This window comes from Antennarius striatus, chromosome 1 (genome assembly GCF_040054535.1).
Source record: "Antennarius striatus isolate MH-2024 chromosome 1, ASM4005453v1, whole genome shotgun sequence".
Lineage (NCBI taxonomy): Eukaryota > Metazoa > Chordata > Actinopteri > Lophiiformes > Antennariidae > Antennarius > Antennarius striatus.
In genome coordinates this window covers 26,646,333-26,663,996 of record NC_090776.1, presented here as the reverse complement: position 1 = coordinate 26,663,996, position 17,664 = coordinate 26,646,333, and the positions used below count along the sequence as shown (strand labels likewise).

General features: G+C 39.7%; 1 protein-coding gene across 3 annotated transcripts in view; it reads left to right on the top strand.

Moving 5' to 3' along the window:
* The window catches only part of chd9 (chromodomain helicase DNA binding protein 9), a 77,103-nt gene that overhangs the window by 4,023 nt on the left and 55,416 nt on the right, over window positions 1-17,664 (top strand). For all 3 annotated transcript variants that reach the window (XM_068319871.1, XM_068319862.1, XM_068319887.1), the window contains exon 2: window positions 1,016-2,678. In XM_068319871.1, the coding sequence (XP_068175972.1) occupies window positions 1,113-2,678 (1,566 nt within the window). In that variant the 5' untranslated portion in view covers window positions 1,016-1,112. The remainder of the gene's footprint in view (window positions 1-1,015; window positions 2,679-17,664) is intronic.

Here is a 17,664-nt window from a genome sequence, read left to right as displayed (position 1 = left end):
TAAGGATAATAACTCATCTGTAAAGCAAAACATATGTCATTTAACTCCAAATAATGAGATAACTTTGAACAGTATACCATTACAATGTCAGCTACGTTCAAATTAATGGCGGCTGCTGTTTTTGTTTGCCTCTTCTGTACAGAAAAAATATTAACTGTAACTAGTATACATAAGTCTCTCCGTCTGGATGTCAGTTAAATAATATTAACCAATGGAAAAAGTAAGTATCTGTATGAGTTGGACTCATATTGTATCTGTGCTCTCGTGTGCCTTTATGTAACTGTGTACACAGCATAATGACTGACCTAGGTAAGCTTCTGTCATCTTCCGCTGGTCTGTGGTTGGAGAACACAGTCACACAAATTCAAAGGAACTCATCTTCCTGTATCCCTGGCTGTTGAAATTCTATCAGCTGTCTGTACCTCCCACACACTCTGCAGTAGCAGGGCATGCAGCTTCATTGGCTGTGGGGGTGGGGTGGGGGCTGAAATGTGTGTGTGTGTGTGTGTGTGTGTGTGTGTGTGTGTGTGTGTGTGTGTGTGTGTGTGTGTGTGTGTGTGTGTGTGTATGTGTGTGTGAATGGGGCAAATGAGGTGTAACAGGAAGAGGCACTTACTTATGACTGGCTGTTGGTTTATACCAGCTTCTTTTCTACGCACATGGAAGGCAGAGCTGTTAGATAATTGACAGCAGTACTAAATTTCTCCCAGATCTTTCTGACCTTGCCATTACCTGCCTTTAGCATTTTTGTGGCCCACAAGGATTAAATTCCACCAGTTTATTTGGAAATATCTTGGATTAGGAAATTGATGATGAAATCGATGCATTTGAGGGAAAAAATATAATTTGTCATGTTATATCAAACTGAATTTTTTTAAAATTTTTGTTATGGTTCATTGATTTTGATGATGGTCTCAGATTTGACTTGCATGTTTCTCATGACTTTGTAATAACACAGCTTTCCATTGTCAGTCTTGTATTTTAATATGTCTTTGTCTTCTTTTGTTTTGGACAGCAACACAATGTAGTGGACACGGTGAGACTTTATAGACTCTGAGGCTCATTGGAACCAGTGGAGTTTGAAAGCTTCCTGTCAACCTACGGACCTGGCTATGGACTTCTTTACTGACCCCAACCTCTTTGTTGGGGGTTTGGAAGGGCTGGATGAGGATGGTTTCCCTTCAGCACCATCACTCGTGGACGAGTTGAACCTTGGTGCTGATTTTGAGCCCCTCCAAGTGGAGCCTCTTGGCCCAGGGAAGCACCAAAACATGATGCCACCAGTTTCTTCTAAACAAGCTATGCCGTCTTACAGTGAGCAGATGGGCAACTATATTGGCATGAAGGTACAAGATTCTATTGGGCAGGCATTTTGTGGTCCTGGTGGAGGCAGTGGTATGATTGGAGACCAACATAGCCGGTATCATGATGCTGCAATGAGTCAAGTACCTCAATCCAATGGGCTGTTCTGTAACAGTAGCAGTCCAATGTGGGGTAACCAAGAGCAGAATGGGAATATGTACCATCCTTTACCTCAACAGCAGCAACAACAGCTTTGTCATCAACAGCAACAACAGCAACAAATGCATAACCAGCAACTTCATGTTAGACGACAAACACACCAACACCATCCGTGTCATCAACAACAGGAGCAACAGCACAGAATGCTGCAGCAGCTGCAACAACAGCAAAGTCATCAACAGCAGCTGTTAAGTCAGCACCAGCACCAACAAATTAACACACAGACTATGTCCCTGCAGCAACTACAGCATCACAATATCTCCTTCCACCAGGGAGGCCAACCTCGGAGCCAGCAGCAAGTTCACCATTCTCAGCAGCATGTCCAGCACCAACAAAATGTAGAAGGGACAAGGTTCCATCTGAGGACCCTCCCAAATAAGTCTTATTTAGATAGTCAAAGTCCTGCCTCTCTAAGTGGGACCTGCTTACAAGCACAGCAGCAGCATGGAAGCTACCAGTTAACAAGGAGAAGTCAAGCCTTCTCTAGATCAGGCCTAGAGGACCCTAACCTTGCCTTCCCTGTACGTGGGTCAGTGCTTCACTCAATGCCCACATGCTCAGTGAGCTCTGCCACCACATACCAGCCGGCTCAGTACCCTGTCTACCCTGGAGAGCCAGAAATACAGAGTCTGAATCAGCAGTCTTTGTCCATAACGTCTGTGTCAAGGCCCCACACCAACACTGCACCCCTGACTTCGACAGTGCCTGAAATCTCAGGAGCAGGCTGTCAATTTCCATCTGCTGCAGTTATTAATCAGCAGCACCCTAGGCTCCCAATTAGCCAAGGAGAGGAATGCCCTTTCCGGGCTCTACGGTGTTCGGGAGAAACCCAGGGGAACTGCAAGTCAGAGATATTTGTTGAATCTATGAACTGCTACTCCAACATAAGCAACCAAATGACTCCTGAACATCCCGAGACCTGCAGGACCATTAACACTAATGGATATCAAGCTTTAGAAGCCAATCTTCTGCCATCTGAAGCCCAGGATGGAGGTTTAGAGAGCCTGGAACCTCCAGACCTCCTGCCTGATCTACTGCCCCAGCTGGAGGCTGCTTTCAACCAACATGATGAATCAAACTGTTCATGGGCCAATTCCCCCCAGAACAGGGCACATGAGCAACGGAAACTGCCACCTGTTGAATGCAAGGAAGAGAAGGTAATTCAATGTTACAAATATGCATTTCCATATTTTGCTTCTTAAAGAATATAGTAGAAAGGATATATTTGCATGGCAAGATATTTAGTAATGCTGTTGATATAGCTGTAGACATTACCCTTGATCTATATCAATACAACCGATGCATGCTCTCTTTTTCATAAATTGAAGTGAAGAAATAAGTGCATTTCTGGATTAATAGTTCGCTAATATAATGTGAAGTTTTGCGTTCTCAGTGTGGCATGGAACAGAATATTGGCGCTTATATAATGTTTAATGAACTATACCTCATAGAACATGTGTTTGACAAGTAGGAAACCTGCAATCAGAGGTGGAATGAGGGAAGGTGGAGAGGCTGTACCAAGGACCGTCCGAAAGCCTTATGAGAATGTTGATGGTCTGTCCAGCCTCGTCTGTCTATCTGCCCTGTGCACCGACAGCAGGTCAGGCCTGATTAGGCTAAGAGTGGCAGGAGTGTCTTCAGGACTTAGCTGTAAGCATACTTAGGGCTATATCAAGATGTGGGTCAGGGCAAGCCAGAGGCACTTACACACTGCCTTGCTGGAGTGTGGGGGAGGTTGCACGATGTTGTGGTAACTACCGCAGTTTCTATGTGTGTGAGTGCACGTGCACATGTGACAAAGTGGGTGGGAGGAAAAGAGCGTGGTGGTGAAGACTGGTTACCTCTTGAGGGAAGGGGGTTGGAAGATGGAGAGAGGAGTAGGAAATAAAGAGAGGGAAACATAGAGACGAAGAGCGTGAAAGGGAGAAGAGAAGTGAGGGGGGAGGTTAGGAGAATGCATTAGCTGGCTGTAACAGGCTTCAGGCAGTTCCTGGACCTCAGTTGGCTCGTAACTTAGCAGCATCCACCCTGTTTGGCCTGTGAATGACACATGACCTGCAGCAAAAGCAAAACATGTGAAAAGGATGTGTACACCTATACATGTAGGTGTTTTCTTTTTGATAATATTTTGTGGATATTGGCAGTGCTAAATATGAATAAACATTTTAAGCATATACCTATATTACCAATGGCAGCAGAAAGAATTTACATATTTGAATCAAGAGCACCTGTTTGTATCCATGCCTTACAAAGCTGGCCGAGTCTCTCTTTGTCATTGACAACACAGAAGTGTTGTTTGACATTATTTTACAAATGTCACATTTTCTGTATATGCACTTACCCTAATGTCATAAACACATCATAACTGTTTGAAGGCCTCTATAGTGTGCTGTAATCGACAGCAGACCCATTATATTTCCTCCTGCTTCTGAAACAAAGCTTATCCTCTTCAGTCAAAAACACAAACTGTTTTAAGTACTGCCGGTACTGTTTCCCTGCTGGCAGGAGGCAACACCTAAACTAGGGGTCTGCCCATCCACAAACCCCATTTGGTCATTTCCAGTGGTCCTTGATTGAAATGGGGCCATGAACCATAGCTCAGCGAATGAGCCTGTCTGTGTCAACACCCAGCACTGTGACGCTCACAGGCTGCCTGTGCTGTTCATGTGCACTGACGTGTGAAGAAATTGCTGATAGTGTGTTTGCTGAACAGGCAAGGCATCAGAGGATGACTGTCTGCTCCTCACTATCCCCATGTTAATTTTAGGATTCCTAATAGTTCTAATGGTCTTTTGCAGCATGATTAACATCCAGAGATGTAGAAAGCTGTCCCTGGTTGCTATATAATGATAGTTTAGGCCCTTTTGCAATTTATTAGAATAGAAATAATTAAACTGACGTTCGTGAGAATCCAACCTGTTTAGATAATTGTCAGTAATAGTTAATGATTCTTAGTGGCTTTCTCTCAACTAGTTTGAGCTGGCTGCTTGAGAAGTTTTAAACTGGAGAGCATCATATGAGTCACTGATCAGTCTCTGTTGTATATCATAAGGAAGCTATGATTGACATCTTTTGATATGATTGACATATTTTGAGATGCCAGCATTTTGAACCAGCCAATAAGATGCTGTTAATAGGTAACATTTGTTGGTTCTAATAGGTCATTGTGGTAGGTGTTGTAAAGGATTTGGGGAGGTGCTTTATATGAGTATTGGCTAACAGGGTATCAACATTTAATTTGTTCGAACTGAAGAGATTATCTCCTGCTGTATAAGGGGAGGTGGACTACCAGAATATTGTTGATTGACTGGTAATCTACATGTGAAAGTTGCCTTGACCAACATCTAAAACCTAATGCTTAGTTTAACCCAAAAGTAGGGCCAAGCTCTGATATGGATGGAAAGGTTCACTGAGGGGGCCTTGCATCTGCATCGGGAGTGGCAAGAGAGCCTTTCTTGGATAGCCAGGTCTTACATAGTGAAGCTGCTGGACACACATAGAAAGCAGCCTGGAGGCTGGTGACAATGGTAGGATGGTTACTTTCTTATCTTTTTCACCAATCTCTCTTACAAACTCAACACAGTGTCAACATTGTGCTGTTTGAATGGAGACTACAGGTAGTTGAAAGTGATACTAACCCTACCAATAAGTATCAGTGACTTCTCCAGTCATTTGGCATAAATGCAGTTTCCCCTCTTAGTCTGAAGAAAAGACCCGATGATATTGAGTGTTATTACCTTCCTTCATCCTTTACAAAAGGGGATATGTTTATTTAACTAAATGTGAATTAATATTCACATTTATAGTGAATATTAATATATAGTCTAACCCTTTCATTCAAGCATATAACACGCAAATCAGTGTACTGATTTGATGTATGAAAAATGCATGAGAGCTTGATCATTGATACTCGTGTCTTATTGTGTCTTAAACTTGATCTTATATAGTTAAATATGGGTGCAAATTAGACTAAGCCCCAAAAGGCAAATGGGAAACTGGTTTTGGAGCTTTTTGTGACAACAGCAGCTCACTTAAAATACAGTGATACCTCTACTTACGAATGTCTCTACTTATGAAATGTTCTACTTATGAAATATCTCAGCAGGAAAATATTGCCTCTACTTACGAAAGAAATTTCGACTAACGTAATGTAAAAACACAGTATGATACTCAAATCTCCCACAGGTTCCTGAACGCATTGGCTATTACCTATTACGTATCTTCCTAGCATCCCATTGGCTAAGAGGGATGCCACTCCACCTCTGTGTGGAGCTAGATCGATGTTTATGCAGTGACTTCGGCATTCGGCACTCAACCCGTTAGGTAGTCTGATAGTTTTGCGTAAATAGAATAACTTTTTGAGTAGGTATTCGCTATGGACCCCAAGAAAGTGACAGAGAAAAATGAAAAGAAAAGACGAAGAAAAGACTTTTTTTGGCAATACAAACAAAGCAAGAGATCATAGAAAAGCATGAGAAAGGGATGTGTTTGGTTGATCTCTCCAAAGAATATAGCCGTAGTGTATCTACAGTCGCCACGTTATTAAAACAAAATGAAGTTTAAGGAGTTTAAGGCATCACATGGGTGTTTGGAGAAGTTCAAGAGGAGAACTGGAATTCACTCTGTTGTTCAGCATCGTGAGATAGGAGCGCATGAACGAAAGAGGGCAAAAAACAATGAGGACAGCAGTTAAAAGGTAAATGACCATCATTATTACTATTTACTCTATTCTTTGTTTTTTACGTTATGCACAACTCTCATTTATTGTGCAATAATCTAATCGTAACATGCATTTGTTACATGTTTTGATGCATTTTTATCCTTTATAAAACATTTATGTCGTAATTTGTGGGGGCTTGGAACGGATTAGAGCATTTGCATTGAAAAAGCGTCTCTACTTACGTAATTTTCTACTTACGTAATTTCTTCCGGAACCAATTAATTTTGTAACTAGAAGTACCACTGTACCTTTCCTCAATCTAGTTTGGCCACCTTCCTCATACCAGGGCTTTCCTAACTACTGTAAATTAACTGTCTTTTCACTTCAAAACTGACGTGCCACAGAAACAGATTGCTGGTACAACCTGAGTTGAATGATTTGCAATATCCTGGTTACTAATTTTTTTGCTATAAGAAGTTGGCGTACATTTTTTAATCGCCTGCTGCGGTATTTTTGAGGCAACATTGGCAGACCTACGGTGTACATGTATTCTTAAATGTGCACTGACGTCGTTGCAGTTCTTTGTTCCATTACTGCTCTCTGCCGTTAGTAATGTTCCTCAGATCAGAGACTTCAAATGAGATGTTCCAAAAGGCTCCCTTCCTCAGGATAGAAATAGAGATGGGGGTCAGGACTGATTGATACTGATGGACAGGACTTCCGTAGATGCTAGAGCCGCCCCTGGCAGTGACACTGACCAGGTTTCTCCTCCCAGTCTTTATTGCTGTTTTAGATTTATTATCTGACTGGTATTGCAGGTCACTCCTCTGTATTCTCTCCTTGGCCTTTGAGCTATGTGCAAGTAAATGTCTCAGAGTGTGTGTTAGTGTGCACTCTTGCAAAGAAGTTTAGCATGTGCTTCAGTGATATGCTAACTGTGTTGCTTCCTGACCTCTCTGAGGTTTATGTAACTGCAAGCTAACCAGGCGACCAGACTAGGCAGGCAGTGCCATAATCAGCCCTGAAACCTGACACCATGCAGCCCCATCCCTCACCCCACCACCCACATATCTCTCTCTCTCTCTCTCTCTCTCTCTCTCTCTCTCTCTCTCTCTCTCTCTCTCTCTCTCTCTCTCTCTCTCTCTCTCTCTCTGTCTCTCTCTCTCTCTCTCTCGCACACACACACACACACACACACACACACACACACACACGCACATGCACACACACACACACACACACACACACACACACACACACACACACACACACACACACACACACAACACACACTCCGGAGGAACCTGCTGCTTCAGTTGTCACATGGTGATAGGCTGTCTCATTCACACACTTTCTGTGATCACCTCCCCCAACATCTACACATAACCCTCCCTCTCTCTCTTTCTCTCACTCTTTCCCTGTTTCTCTCTCTGTATCTCTCTCTCTCACTCTCTTTCTCTCTCTTTCTCCCCCTCTCTCTCTCTCATTCTCCCTCCCTCACTCCCCCCCCCTCTCTCTGTCTCTCTGTGGCAAGTGTTTGCATCCTGCGTCATCGCCCTGTCTGCTTGGAGGCCTGCCAGATAGGCGTGGGGGCGGGGGCTAGCTAAGGGTCAGAGGTAAACAGGAAGTCAGGCGATCCTTGCCAGAGGCGGAAGGGGAGGGCTCATTAGAGCAGGAGTGGGAGGAGCTTGGAGAAAAGAGGGAGGAGGGAGTTGCTCTTGGATTGAGGGTGTCAGGAGCATGTGGGAATGCTGCCAGCCCAGAGTGAACAGTAGGTTTGAATTTATGTTCATTTATTCTTCATTTCTTTTCTCCCCTCTCTTGCCCGCTTGACCAAGGATGAAATGACACTTTAATTTTTTTTTAGTTGATATGTGTTGGGTGTTATACGAGATGAAGAGGGTTTTTCATTTTTGGTTTTGTCTGTGTTTATATGACTGAAATTAAGTTTTTCATTCTGACATGAGACATCCTCTATGGGTTTGATTTGTGGATACTGAAAAGAACGAGGTTGTTAGACAATTACACTGTTTTTGGATTTAAAAAGACCCTTGACAGAGGCTGCTTGTAAATCATTTAGAAACTGACTTTGCTGTTGAGTAAAATAGAGTAAATTAGAAAGGGCATGAAGAGGGGACTGACCCTTTTACCCTTGATTTGCTGCTGGCACGAGAACTGTGGTGTTGTAGTAGGAAGGCAGGAAGAATTGACAGAAATATCTTGCTAGAAGAAATCTGAACAAGGCTTGATAGAGTGAAGTTAATAACTGTTAGTGGGACTACAGTCTTCCTTTCCTTGTTTTTGATTTGTTATATGGCTTTTGGTACCACAGTTTGACTTTGAGAGATCTTAATGTCAGGCACATGCTCAACAGACATGGCAGTTGTCTTGCTGGTTTGTGTCAGTAGGAAATGATTAGGTAGTTGCCATGGATCCCTGTGTTGTGCAGCGAGACTTTGTTTATTCACTGTTCGGGTTACATTTTACGGTCTGTTTTGGATGACAGGGAAATTGTTTGTCTGTTAACATCTAGCATTTGGTGTTACGTGTTGTCTGTCTAGGTACAGTATCTTGTCAGAGGTACAGTATAGGTGTCAAAAAAGGAAACTTAAACACAACAAAATAATTATAACGATTATGTTCTGTTCAAATAAATCCTGAGAATTTATTTTTGGATAGACTCTTTTATCTGTCGTTAGTGATTTCAGACATCATCAATTCTACCAAAACAAATGTATCATGGTAATTTTCATAAATGAAGCATATCAGCAGGACAGAGTGCCTCCACTCTTGAATATGATATAATGGATTAAAGTGAAAGATTTTGAGAATTGTTTGCAATTTTATTCAGCTACCTTCTGCCCCTTTTTAAAACACTTTTCTCACTTTTTTTTAACCCTTAATCAAACACAAGTACAGTTTATAAATATTATAAGAAAGTGCTCAATTCTTATTAAGCATTGTGTTTTAGGAATGTGAGGAATTGGCAGTTAATATTGTAGTTTGATGATTTTACAATAATTATAAAGGTAAGTCAACAATAAAATAGGACAGCACTGTGGCAGTCATAAAACTTCTTGTCTTCAAGAAGATGAAGGAATAGAAAATGTTATTTTTATACTTAATACAAAATATAACATTTTATTGTATCATATCTGAATTGAATCAAACATAAAGCTTAAATTGAATCTTTTTGAAATGTCATCTGAACATAATATTGTGCAAGAATGTTGTACTTTTGGACATATATGGAGGTTGGCATCAAAGGTCTGACCTTGTCACCCCTCACACACGTGATTATATGGTATGTTGAAGGGTGATGGGGGAAAAAGCTTCCAATCCCTGGAACCTACAGGTGGATCCTGGGAGGTGGAGGGTCAGCAGCAAAAGCATTTGGATCTGCTGCAGCATTATCAGGGAGGCAGAAAACAAGAATTGCCTGACATTAACTAGGCCAGTTGGGCCTTAAATCACTGAATAAATTCATATTAGTGTGTTTGTATGTGTTAGGGTCCAGTCCCCAGAAATGTTCTACACCATTGCTGTCAATATCACAGCTATAGTGATATCAGTGTGTATTTTCACTCATGCTTGTTGGTTTTATTTGACTATAAGATTACACAGAATTTATTTCATGGATTTTTATGAAACCTGTTGAAATTTGGGAGTGGAATCACAACAAAGTGGTGATCTCATGAATTTGTCTCATATTCTTTAACATTGGTTAAATTTGAATGGATTGGATGTGCAGCAAATAACTTTCAAATTTGGGTAAAGGTCAGTTTGCACCGTAACACACTATCTCTGGTTATTGTTCAATGTCATTGATCAGGAATTGCAGGAGTGAACCTTGAGTCTGAATTGTGTTTGTTTTGGTGGTACATGTGGCCAAAAAATATGTGAATTTCAACTTAATATTTCGATTCATCACATATGTTAACCTGAAAAGTTGGAGCTCTGATTGAAAATGTCTTACCAAGTTATACAGTGATACAGTGTGGGTTCCTGTAAAGTATTTTATCATTTGTAGCAGGGTTTCATGGAGCTACATCTTACATTTATGTCACATGTCTGTCAGTATACATGTATGAGACACAGGCTTTTTTTTATCCTATTGTGAAGACCTGGTTCTGTTAATTTTTAGGGTCATGTATTACCTCCACAGAGGTAAATATTTGTTTTTGTCAGTTTAAATGTTTGCAGGAATGTACAGTAACTTCTTGATGGACTTTCATGATGCTTGTTGGGAGGGACGTGCGTACATAGCAAGGAAGGAGGAGCTGGCGAGTGTCCACATGGAGTGAATTCGCAATTTAATTTCACTTTCTGTAACATACCAAGACATGATTTGTTCCATTGTTTCTCTCATACTGTATAAAATGTACAGTATTTGTCTTGGTTGAAATTTGTTGAAGTCATCGGAATGTTTAGAACCTATTAAATATTGGCGTGAATTTAGATAAAAAGGCAGACTTAGGAATTATTTTTCACTTTAGTGAACATCAAAAGATACAGACCAATGACACATAATCAGCTTGAGTCGGTTGGGGATATTAACCATGAAAGAAATATTCCGATTTTTTGAGCTAAATTCTAAAAAAGGAAAAGAAAAAACAACATATGTGAAATTAAAAAAAAAAAAAAAATCCAGAATAACTATCAAACTAATGACATCATTGTGATTCAGCATTCTGAGGATAACCGTTTGTGATCTTGTAGTTGTGGAATGATAGTCAAACTACAACATATTACAAAATTGAGAGGCCTCTTTGGAGGTTTTAGCTCTCTGAGTGATCAACCCAAATGTCCCTCTGTCCCTGGTTCTAAGATGCTGTGGCCTGTGGGAGGAAAGATAGAAAATGTGAGTTGATGATGAACATAGGTAGAGATGCGACCAACAATCTAGTCAAGATCCAATTCATGAACATCCCATTATATTTGTAGTTCAGACCTGCGGATAAGCATTCAACCTGCTGTGACCTTTTTTGATTGAGTCTTCTTTCACTTCAGTAGTAGAAATCCAGTTTAACTGATGTATAATGATGCAACTGTTGATAAAATTTCACTTCCACAATATATGTATCACATCTTTCTATGTCATGTGATACCGTATGCGATACCGTACGTGCATTCTATTGGCTGACGGCATCCGGGAGCCAATAAATTTGATCATTGACAGATGATCATTGATCAATTTGATCATTGATAGATGGAGTTCTGTGGGTTTCATAACCCGACAAATTAAAAGCATTTATATTTTGCACAGAGAAACAAGAAAACATATTTGTAATGTTTGTAACTTGAATAAGTAATACATTGTATTAAACATTAAGGAGTAGTTACATTTAGTTACATTTATAAGTTACATCTGGCCCTTTGAGTACAGCTGTTATGCTAAAGTGGCCCTATGTGAAAATGAGTTTGACACCCCTGCCCTAGGGGAAATTAGTAGCACACTCTAGTGTTAGTAAGTCACACATGCATATATATATATATATATATATATATATATATATATATATATATATATATATATATATATATATATATATATATATATATATATATATATATATATAATGTTGTGTACACGCCCCTGTAACACACACACACACACACACACAGGACCTGTAAGCGTTCAATGGGAGGTAGGGTGCCGGGCAGCTCCTGCTTTGTGCGCCCAAATGAGCAACTTGTAAAGGGGGATCTTGGGAACATTGGACGACCTGGTCTGCCGCTGAGCCATTGCCACCCCTTCTTGTCATATTTTGCGCAATTATTCAGTGTTTCTATTGAACAGAGACAAAAGGAATTACAATGAAATACAAAGATATGATTAAAAAAATAATTTCAAAACAAAGACAACAAAGTTCGGACTAGACAATATTTATTCAAACCATACATGTCAATATGGTGAATTTCCATTTTTCCAAAAATAAATGAGATACATTTGAATTTCAATTCCCACAAAGTCTTTACTAAAAAAAATAAAAAAATAAAAATTTAGATACATGGATGCAAAGTGCACTTTCCCTGCTTGACAGAGGCAGACTACTTTGAGGCAGCGACTCTGGTCTTATTAGTTTTGCTTTCATGAACAGCAGTAGCTTAACTTTCCATCAGTTTCTATGTCATTGTTTTCTGCTCTCTGTACGCTCTCTTCACCATCTCCCAGCTTGACAGTCACCCTGCTTGACATAATGATTACTGAATTGAGTTAAGATGCATGACATTATTATGTCCAAACCAGAAACAATTTAGGTTCACAGATAAATTTGACAGTTTGCAGATTAGATTGTAAAAGAAGACATTGTTGATATCTGCTTGTTAGGACAACATGAGGAAAGTTTCTGACTAGTTTATAAAGAGGAATATCTCCAAAAAGCTCTGCTCTGCTTTCTTTGCCTTTTCTGAAAGTTTTTCTCAATTAAAGTTGCTTATCAACACAAAAAAAAGGGCTTTTTTTCAAAAATGTGAAAATCTGCACTCGACGTACAGGAGGAAGTTGGACTCTTTTTTATTGATTTGCATTAATTAATGCACTGATTTTTAAGTATTAACTCTTGAAGATTTTGAGGTTAAGTGTTGAGCCTTAATCCGTAAACTTTGAAAGCTCTATGTTTTTTTTTCTAATTTATGTACAGTAAATTATTTCACTGTTTGCTAATCAAATAGGTATAGTTAGTCTGCTTGATGTGCTCGGTGTTGGTTGAGAGGAATCCTATGCGGCTATTCAGAGACTCCTTCCTCACTTTGAGCATAAGGTTCAGGTGAGTGGAGGGAAAAAGTAGTCACTTCATCATATCCTGAAGGCTGCATGTCGACTCACCACTCGCTCTGTCTAGCTTGTCTGCAGATGCATGTTGCCTCTGTGTGTGTTCCTTTTTACGTAGGCTTTGGCTCTAGTCTCACTTTGCACTGTTTCAATAATGAAAGAGTTGTAAAGGTCTGGCAGTAAGCCACTTGCTGAATTCCCCTCCACCTCACCCTCACTCTCTCCTCCACTGCCCTTGTTTTCAGTCCCCGTCTGACTCTCTTCGCATCCTAAGAGACCTCCTTTTAGCTCCACTCTGCAGTTTGTACCAATGTTCCCATTGATGAGTGGCGTCACCCTGCTTGCTTGTTTTGCGCATGCAGTTCAGCTTCACATTACTGACGTCTGAACTGCTGTGCGATGTTGTGCTCAGAGGCAGTCACCGTGTCATTACTCAGAAGAATATCGGTTCAAAAAAATAGGGAGCCTTAAAACGAAAAAAAAGAAGAAGACTTTTTTAGCACACCACAAATAAAAGCCTTTAGCTGTTCAATATACAGTATAAAGCCCATGTAATTTCTGTGGGACATATGAATCACAGTACCTGCAAACTTGCCACTTCCTTAGATGCCACCTGTTCTGCTTTTAAGCCAACTTATTTTCTTGTTCTTGGTAGCAGAGCCTCAAATAAAAAGAATTATCTATTACTGTTAAAGTAGTTAAGATACAATTTTAGAATTTTAATGACAAAGCAAAATAGTTTAAAACCCACTGTTTTGATTTTTTTTTCTCATTGGATTGTTGTTGCTACAACTGCAAGAAAAAATAGCACTTAATCGTACAGATTTGGGACCCAGATTTAAAAATTCTTCTTTCACATGTCATGGTGGGTGTTTCTGGTTCAGCTTGGACCTGTTGTAGCTCTGTGTTTAGTTTTCTTCTGCAGTGAAACATTAGTGTAGGTCCAGTCATTTCAAATTTTACCCTCAGATTAGGTGGTTTTGTCAATCTGGGTAAAATTGACAGAACCTTTCTGATGACCTGACTACTCGTTTTTCTTGACCTGCTGGACTTACCTGTAGTTTTACAGCTGATGGTAAACTGATGGTATGTGATGGTTACACAGATTACCTTTATTTTGACAACCTTCAAACAAGTTTTTCTTAAGCATATGTTTTTTGATATACAAGAGCCTTGCATTTCTCAACGTGTGTTTGAATGTACAATTCCATCACTGCTCTGTCAGCTTGTAATTAGAACGGGCACAACTTTTGTTTCTCGATGACTTCTTGCTTTCACTTTTGCTTGATAGATAGATAGATACTTTATTAATCCCGGAGGAAATTGTATATATCCACTGCTCAGGCATTACATAACGAATAAATACTGGATAAACACCAGGAGAAAAAAAGAAACACTGACATCACAGGACATACCACAAGACATACACTACACTAACAGACACATGCAGCACTAACAGGACTTATATACGAAACTATAACTAAAATATAAACACTATAAAATTAAAATATAAACAGTATAAAATTAAGAAAATATAACAGTATTAAATTAAAATATAAACAGTATAAAATTAAAATATAAACAGTATAAAATTAAAATATAAACAGTATAAAATTAAATTAAAATATAAACAGTATAAAATTAAAATATAAACAGTATAAAATTAAATTAAAATATAAACAGTATAAAATTAAAATATAAAACAGTATAAAATTAAAATATAAACAGTATAAAATTAAATTAAATCCATTCAACCGCATGCTGACCTCGCCACCTCCCCCTGCTCCTCCTGAGAGAGTCATTGTACCCCCTGATGGCACGGGGCACGAAGGAGGACCTCAGCCTCTCTGTGGAGACACTGTGTGACAGCAGTCTGCTGCTGAAGGTGCTTCTCTGCTGGGAGAAGGTGGTGTGCAGGGGGCGGCTGGTGTTGTTCATGATAGCCTAAACTTTAGACATGGCAACTTTAACTTTAGCCTTAACTTTAGACTTGCTGGGTTGTATTTTCATTAGTCACACTTTAACTAATGAAAAAGCCAGATGCTGCAGTTGAAACTCTTACTAGTTTATGTCAGTCATGGATTTTATTGAATCAGCCTTTGGCTGTAAAGGTAAACAAACCTGTGCAGGTCACAACTATTTTTATGGGTCTTCGCGTGACAGTGAGTGTCACAAAGACACCAGCAAAAACAAATACACAAAACTCAGATTAATATCACTTTGTTTTTATGCTTTTGTTTATCTTAGAACTTCATTCAGGTAGCTGATACATAAAGGTGATAGCAGATTTATTATCCGTCTCTCCCCATTCCCATGTCTTGCAGCTCTCTCCGCTCAGAGTCACCCCCTAGTGTTCACTTCTGTCTTTGCCAGATGAGGAGGTGCAACATGCCGGGGCCTTGAGCACTTGAGGGGGATTTGTTCATATTCAGAATATGGTAGCAATGGATGTGGGTCTCAGTGTTTAACTTGATTAAATACTAACGTGATTAAATACACAATCCAGTTAACTGACTGCATTACAGGAGCTGAATGGCTGTTATCGTTAATACTTGTTGGATTTGAGTTGAGGAAAGGAGATGGTTTTATTTTCAGTTTGTCTTTGTGTGTGTGTGTGTGTGTGTGTGTGTGTGTGTGTGTGTGTGTGTGTTTGTATGTTTACTATAAATATCTGGGACAGATGTTGCAACACAGTGTTGTATCTTCTGAGGTCGGCTGCAGCTGTCAGGGTAGAACTTTGCTTCCTTCTCCTTTTGAATTTTTAGTTTATTCTATCATTAACTCTGAAGATGCACTGCTATCAATGTTTGTGTCACACTCCGTGCTCTGAACTGACAGCAAGTAAAATACACAGACACAGACTGTTCACTAAAGGACAAAAATGTCACCCCCTAGGACCCACATTATGGTTGTTGAAATAATTTTCTCACTATTCAAATCCTTTACTGAACTGGAAGTTAAAGTATTCTGTATCTAGCTTCGAATTAATAACTTGAATTGTGACCATGTACTACATTACAGTAATTACAGTTCGGCCACTGGGCAGTTAAGCCATATCTGCCTATAAGTGTCAACATACAGATGATGTTGGGATGCAAATGTTTTTTTTGCTGATTGAATTTATTTAACATAGGACGATTAAAAATCATCTTTATGTACATGATCACAGTAATGACATTTTTAAAAAAATATTAAAATATTATTTATTTTCTTACACTTGCACCTAAAGTGAACTTCTTTATTATGTTGAGCTTTAGAACTCGTTGTTTTATCAGGCTTGTTGAAGGTGTTCGGTCACAGTGGAGTTCAGACTGAAGCAATAATGCAAAGTAAGACTTTCAACAGCTCCTCTAGAGGCGACTACGCTTGGCCCAACTGCTGTTACTCTTGGCCCTAATAAGGGATCATTAATGCATCGCGTTGTATTTAATTGGGTGGGGAACCATTGCTGTGCATCATGTCCCCTTTCATTTATCAATGTTGTCACTGCCTCACACTCCGGCAAACTGGCTGCAAACTAGCCTGTAGCTGTAGGCCTAATAAGCTGTCGTTTTTCATTCCTAGACATGGAAGTGCAATCTACTAACTATATTTCATTACAAAAGCCATAGGTAAGGGATCTGTTGATGTGGATGATATATTGTTTTTGTGAAAAACATTAAAGGTCAGTAGTAATTCTAGTAAACAGCGCTGAGGAGTGTGTCAAGGATGTGTGGGAAAAATAAGCTTCAGTCAAGGTTGGAGGTGAAGGTGATGATGGAACTGTTATCCTCCTACCACAAAAGAATAGAAACTCTCCATCTGTGTGTGTGTGTGTGTGTGTGTGTGTGTGTGTGTGTGTGTGTGTGTGTGTGTTTGTGAGAGAGAGTAAATGTCGTTTTCATGAAAACGGTCAAAGGTATGCCAAATTTAGCAGAGAGCTACTGAGTGGATGGGGTTGGAAATCACTGATGCTGTTGATGCTGAAGAAATATTGTTAATGGAGCCTGAAGTTCAAAGCACTTGTTGCACTGTGTTGCAAATGGACCAAATGTTTTCAGGTACCATCAACTTTAGTCAGCTTTACTATTGTACTGTAGACTGAGTTTTAAAATCACTGTTCTGTTATTGAGTTCTGGCCCTTGATTAGAGGTTTGCACAAAACATCACACTGATCATCAGCCATTAGTGATACATATCCCTGACCAACAACTGCAGCATTATCACAATGTCACAAGGTAGCTACTCAGACTCCTGACTTTTGAAGATTTGTGTTATCTACTTCAGCAGCATTGCAGCATTTAACATTTAGTATAACACTTTCACTGCATCTCAGATTTTAAAATTATATATATGTTATATATGGTCCTCAATGAGATGTAAGTTTCATCTCATTGAGGACAAGGGAGAGCGAGAGGCGAGTGTCTCTCATGAGCTGTAGTCATGTGAGACCGTACACGCATGCTATTGGCTGACAGCATCCATGTGTGCACTGTGTTCCAAGACTCACGGTTCCTCCTGCAAGTTAACAAAAGTGTTTTAAACAGTCTAGAAGAGTGTGGGGGGGAAAGGTAATACAGATACAAGGTGGTTTAATATCAGTATGTGGAGGGTTCATAACCATAAATTAAATTAGACGTAAATGATAAAATAAAAATTTGGTCGCTATATCGCGGATTGTTGTTTTTTTTCTGGGTGGTCCTGGAAAACATTAACCACAAGTAATGAG